Source organism: Sphaeroforma arctica (assembly GCF_001186125.1).
Source record: "Sphaeroforma arctica JP610 unplaced genomic scaffold supercont1.343, whole genome shotgun sequence".
Lineage (NCBI taxonomy): Eukaryota > Ichthyosporea > Ichthyophonida > Sphaeroforma > Sphaeroforma arctica.
This window is the reverse complement of record NW_014040215.1, coordinates 68,479-74,321: the sequence shown is the minus strand read 5'-3', so window position 1 is coordinate 74,321 and position 5,843 is coordinate 68,479. Positions and strand designations below refer to the sequence as shown.

The window sequence follows — 5,843 nt, the reverse complement described above, 5'->3', positions numbered from 1 at the left end:
ATATATATATATATATATATATTTATATATATATATTTATATATATATTTATATTTATATACTAAAACCCTAAAACCTAAAATCATGCAGAATAACTGAGGACTCGGACGCCGATAGCGACAACTACGACGAGGTCCATGGGTGGCTTAATCACCTCCAAGAAACGCTGGTACTCTCTGTTCCGCATGCTGCGAATATACTGATCCACCTGGGACCTGGTGAGTGCCCCCTTAACTATCTTTTGCGTTTTTAATGTCCGTATATGTCATATATTCAATATTGCAAACTTGCTGATCCGCTTTGCCTGGTATATGGTTTATTTACTGTGCTTGGCTGTGGATGGTGTACGTACACGTAGTAAATTCAATGGTTCGAACGTAATGATCTGCTTTGCCTGGTACGTCCTTTACTAACGGTGCTTATACATACGTCGTAAGTACGTATCAATTTTTTTGGTTCATCCTGTCTTTTAGTAAGCACTTTATTTCTGTGCGTGGTTGATTATTTGCCCATATGTCTTAAGCTTATTGTCCTAAACTTACTGATGCACCTTGGGCCCAACAAGTTTCTCAGAAAGTGTGTTTGGCTGTTGTTGGTATATGCATTTGCTGTAAATCTTTTATCGCGAACTTACAAATCCGTCTCGGACCGGGCTCGTGCCTCATTCACTGTGCTCGAGTGTTTTTGTGTGTGTGTGTGTAAATTTGGTTTATTTAATATATTGTACTTGTTCTTTCAAGTGAGTGAAACACTTGCCTGTATCAATACAGGGTGTATCGGTACTGCTTATTGAAGGCTATGTTCAGTTTTGGCCTTTAAAATGCCTGTATTTGTACAGACATACCTCGTCACTGACCGTGTCGAAGATTATCTGTGATGAGCTGGATCCAGCGGCTGACCCAGGATCGTTTGTATTGAATATTCGCATATTTCTGCATCAAATATTCATAGAGTTCATTTGCACTGCATGCTCTGGTAGTCTGAACTTCGAAGTCTGCGTCCATAGCCTCACAAACATCTGATCACTTACACATCCCTCCATCCAATTGCATAGTATGTCCCCAAATTCCATTATAGTGAATGGGTTGGTATTGAAGGCTGAACCAAGACTCCATTGTGTGTGTTGATTATCCGTCTGTGATACCCCTAGCCCTCAAGTATCTGAATGTGAAAGTAGAAGGCATTCCTCACCCAGCACAGAAAGTTACCAACCTTTTGTAGTCCAGACTGAGCAACCATACACGCCTGGCATATCTCCAATGACGCACAAGTGCCTTAGCTGAGCCGTGTCGTATTTTTAACCATGTCTATACCCGCAGAGGTCATCGCGGCGCTATACCTGGGCACTCTGGGCCACGCCGCCTTTGGTAGTGCAGCACTCGCCACAGCGTACATGTCCATCACGGGCAATACTTGGGGCATATCCCTCATATCCGCTTTAGGTAACGATCGTTTCTGCTGTTGCTGCTGTTCTAGATTATTTTGGGTAAAGATTGCTTCTGATATTGATCTTTATTAGTTGTTTTACGCGCTGTTATTGACCAATCCTATTGACGTAACTTTTCGGTCTTGCATTATCCGCGTTCAATTTACCGTACATTTTTCTGTCTTTGTTGCTGTTTTTGTTTGTTCGATTTTTGTTGTTTTTCGTCACTGTAATGTACGATTCTCGGTTGTTAAAGATATCTACACTATCAATTGTTCATAATTGTATGATCTGTATATACACTGTGTAAAGATTCGGGCTCTTCTTGTGTTTGGTATCTAGGTGCCATGTATGCATGCCCGCTTGTGGGCTGTTTGACTTGATGCCACTCCAGAATACTATATGCCGGCCGCTGATTTTGTAGAGTCAACCTTGCATCTGCATATAAAAGAATACAAACCCAAAATTCAAGACCCGAATTCTAAAATCCTAAACTCCGTTTTCTGCATTCTCATCCGAAATCCTGATTCTCAACAGACACACTAGCATCCCCGTTGATATCTATGAATGAGGCTCAGGGCTACGAATCTCAAGCCTTGCAGAGAACATGGCTGTTGTTGCTGGTGATGTCATTGCCAATTACTTTCCTGTGGCTGTGTTCGTACCAGGTAAGCAATATCGGTCACATGTGCTGTGTCTACCTAAAATATATAATATGCATCCAGACCCGTTCCTGTTGTTGAACACAAACACTAGTTTCTCAGAGTGCTGCGTCCGTATCACGTAGGCAACACGCGTCCCTTTCTGAATCTGTCAAGCAGAGTACGGTTTGAAGCCGAACCTATTCCCAGTTGTGAATATAGTCACGAGTTCTATTCGGTCTACATCCTGCTGTGTGGCAATATTGTGCTCTGCAATGACCAATCGCCACCTTCAATTGGGACAGGAGTCCGCGCTAGTATTCTCTATCAATTGGTACGGCGAAATAATTCGAGTCCGTTTATAGTCCATATAGCGCTATGAGTTGTTGGATTGCCAGGGTTTCCGATCTACGCTATCATCAGTAACGATTCGCAATTTGTCCTTTTTGGCTCCCATGCATCGTTACTGACCATATTCACCTGGCTCCGTCGCACTTCAGGTCCTTACGCTAGTTGGAGTAGACAGTGTTATCGCCGACCAGGCAGCCGATTACTGCAGGTATGTTAAGTTAGTGGTCTGTGCTGCACCTGTCTGTTCATCACTTGCATCCTTGTCGTGGTTCATTCACAACCCTAGCCCCAAAACCCTAGATTGATATTTCATATCATCCTCCTGGGGTATCCACAGGTTTTCTCTGCCTGGTTTGTGGGGCATGTTTCTGTTTGAGTCACTGAAGAAGGTCGTTCAAGGCACTGGCGCTGACGGCCAAGCCATGATCAAGACCATCACAATCTTCGCCACGCTTTGGATGATTGTTGTGGGCTGGTTCCTGGTAAGAGTTCCTGGTAACAGCTCCTCACATGTGGCGATATAGTGAATATTAAGTAGTATGTATGCATATGTATACACCTCTATATATACCCGCAGGAACGATATCGGCGGGAATAACGAATCAAAAACCAGCTCATTTCCAAGATGTTTCAATGTGCGGCACGATGTGCGATTGTGATAGGTATGAGCTGAGATGACAGGTGGATGTATTTTCATATACATGGAATATATGTATGCAAATGCAGAATATATATATATATATTGGGGGAGGCACTTAATCAGCTAGTTATATTTTACTGGATACCAATGACACACACGCAGGCAATCCCTCGATAGTATATACCCTCGGTCAGCTGCCTATCCGCCTCATTCCTTACCTTATCCTATAACTAACCAACTCCACTTACAGGCTTCTCCTAAGCCGTTTACGTAATGCATTCTCATTGTATATAAAGTTTATATTAATTTATATCAAAGAAAAAGGGTGGGAAGAGGTCTCTCACTTCATTGCTCCCATATTCCAATATATAATTGTCAACAATCTGTCTTAAGTTGGTAGTATGCGAATAGGCGTGCACTAAACTAAGAGAATGTGACCCATTAATCATCCTTACATACACTCTTCATCCCTGCACGACCGCATATACTAAAACTGCGCGTCTCTTTTTTTCCATACTTTGACCACATACTTTACCTTGATCAGGTCACCAGCAACAGCCTGGGCATGGGCTACGTGGGTGTAGCCATAACGCGTGCCGGCATGTGGTGGATGATGGCTGTGTGGGCCGGCGTGTATCTGGTTGTGAAGGAATGGTTCAAAGCAAACTGGACCGGTTGGTCGCACGAAGCCTTCTACGAATGGAGCACTCATCTGTGGCTGTCTGGCTCGTGTCTGATGATCATGGTCACGGAACTATGGCCTGTGGAGCTTATCGTTGTCGTGGTATGTATAAATATATATACATATATGTTTATATACATATACCCGCATAGGCCTGAATTTTCAAGTAGTCGTATGTGTAGCTGATATGTTCGCTTAGACTAGAACCATCTATGACTGTCAGGGCTGTGTGTGATGATCATGGCCTTGTAACTGTGACTGGTGGAGCTCTTTGTTGTAGTGGTATGTACGAATATACTAACAATTTATTAGTTCTGACATCTCTCTTATGCCATCACCTGTAGCTACTGTAGTTGCACGCTGCACGTTGCTTTCTAAGGTGTCTGTAGCGCTGTATTCACAGCTGAGGTGCAATGGACTAGTAGGTCTATTGCGCGTTTGCATACAGTCAAACCGCTACAATCGTCAAGTGATATATACATGTATATAAGTGATACATATATACATACACACACACACACACACACACAATATATTATATCATATATATTTATATATATATATATATATTTATAACCAATTTCGACAACTACAGACGACAAGTTCGATACTTGTTTCTGGCCCTTATTCTGAATTGCACCATCATGAGTGGTGTTCCCCTGACCAAGGCCGCCACTCCCAAGGACTTTTTATCATTTGACCAATGAGATTCTTGCTCTTTTTGTCGAATAGGCTGGTTGCATGGACTCGCGGCAGCTGGCTGTGGCCGGTATCTTCGTACAGTTCCTGTCCTTCGGATCTGTGCTTCCATTTGTAAGTCTAAACGTTTCATGTCGTGTTGATCCTTTTTAACGTGATGATCGGTTGAATTTGCACCAGATTGATAGGTAAACGATATTTTAATTTTTACGTTCTTTAGTTGGTATGACTTGTGTACCGAGATTTAAACTCGAGGACAGTCCCGTGTTTGGGTGTTCACGCGGTTGCCTTTATATTCCAAGATAAATCATTTGGAATTTGTGTGCAATGGAAGGTGTAATACCGTACAGCCCATCGTCTTCAGACAGATATACAGATACAGGTCAGACTATCAGGCTATGCATATGCAAGGGTATATACGAGTTTGAGTTTGTGATAAAGCGATCAGTTAGTAGTATATGTATGTGTATGTGTGACAGATATCGTATGAATTGTACGAGACTGCTCCGGTTCATTTCCAGCATCATCCAAACCATCAATAGCACTTTGCAAATTTAACTCTTACCACTAGCCTGGTAGTTCGTGATAGTACGACGCCAGGGTGAAAACCCTTGACCCTAAACCTTCAAAACCCTAAATCGGCAGCTATACGCAGCTTTCTATTGTTGTGCCAGATACAGATGAGAGCTATATTCATAGGATTTAAACCGTACATTAATTATTATTATAAGACAAGCGGACTAGCTGTGCGAGGATGTGGTGTAAGTGTAAACACACTCACTCACCCGCATAAGTAGACCTACACAGACACACACAGACACGCACAGATCACACACACACATGTATATATATCTAGAATCGTTCTACTTCTGTCCACAGGCCGACAGCATGTTCATCACCCAACACACACACACATGAATATGCATCTAAGTATATAAACCTTCTCCCAACACACACACACATATGCCTATGCCTCTAAGTATATAAATATCCTTCTATCTCTGTCCATATCCCAATACACACACATGTATATGCCTCTAAGTATATAAATATTCTTCTATCTGTCCATAACCCAACACACACACATGTATATGCATCTAAGTATATAAATATCCTTCTATCTCTGTGTATAACCCAACACACACACACATGTCTATGCCACTTAAGTATATAAATATCCTTCTATCTCTGTCCATAACCCAACACACACACACGCATGTATATACATCTAAGTATATAAATATCCTTCTATCTCTGTCTATAACCCAACACACATATATATGTCTATGCCTCTAAGTATATAAATATTCTTCTATCTCTGTCCATCACCACACTACACTCACATATGTTTATGAACTCTAGGGTAATATAACGTCTCTTCCATCTCTGCCCTAACTCACCAGC

At 41.9% G+C, this 5,843-nt stretch overlaps 1 protein-coding gene across 1 annotated transcript in view; it reads left to right on the top strand.

Moving 5' to 3' along the window:
* The window catches only part of SARC_05418 (hypothetical protein), a gene marked incomplete at its 5' end in the record, with an annotated part of 11,467 nt that overhangs the window by 3,503 nt on the left and 2,121 nt on the right, over positions 1-5,843 (top strand). The window contains 7 exons of the mRNA XM_014300726.1: positions 91-218; positions 1,320-1,442; positions 1,964-2,094; positions 2,568-2,626; positions 2,756-2,900; positions 3,603-3,842; positions 4,473-4,553. Coding sequence (XP_014156201.1) covers positions 91-218; positions 1,320-1,442; positions 1,964-2,094; positions 2,568-2,626; positions 2,756-2,900; positions 3,603-3,842; positions 4,473-4,553 — 907 coding nt within the window. The remainder of the gene's footprint in view (positions 1-90; positions 219-1,319; positions 1,443-1,963; positions 2,095-2,567; positions 2,627-2,755; positions 2,901-3,602; positions 3,843-4,472; positions 4,554-5,843) is intronic.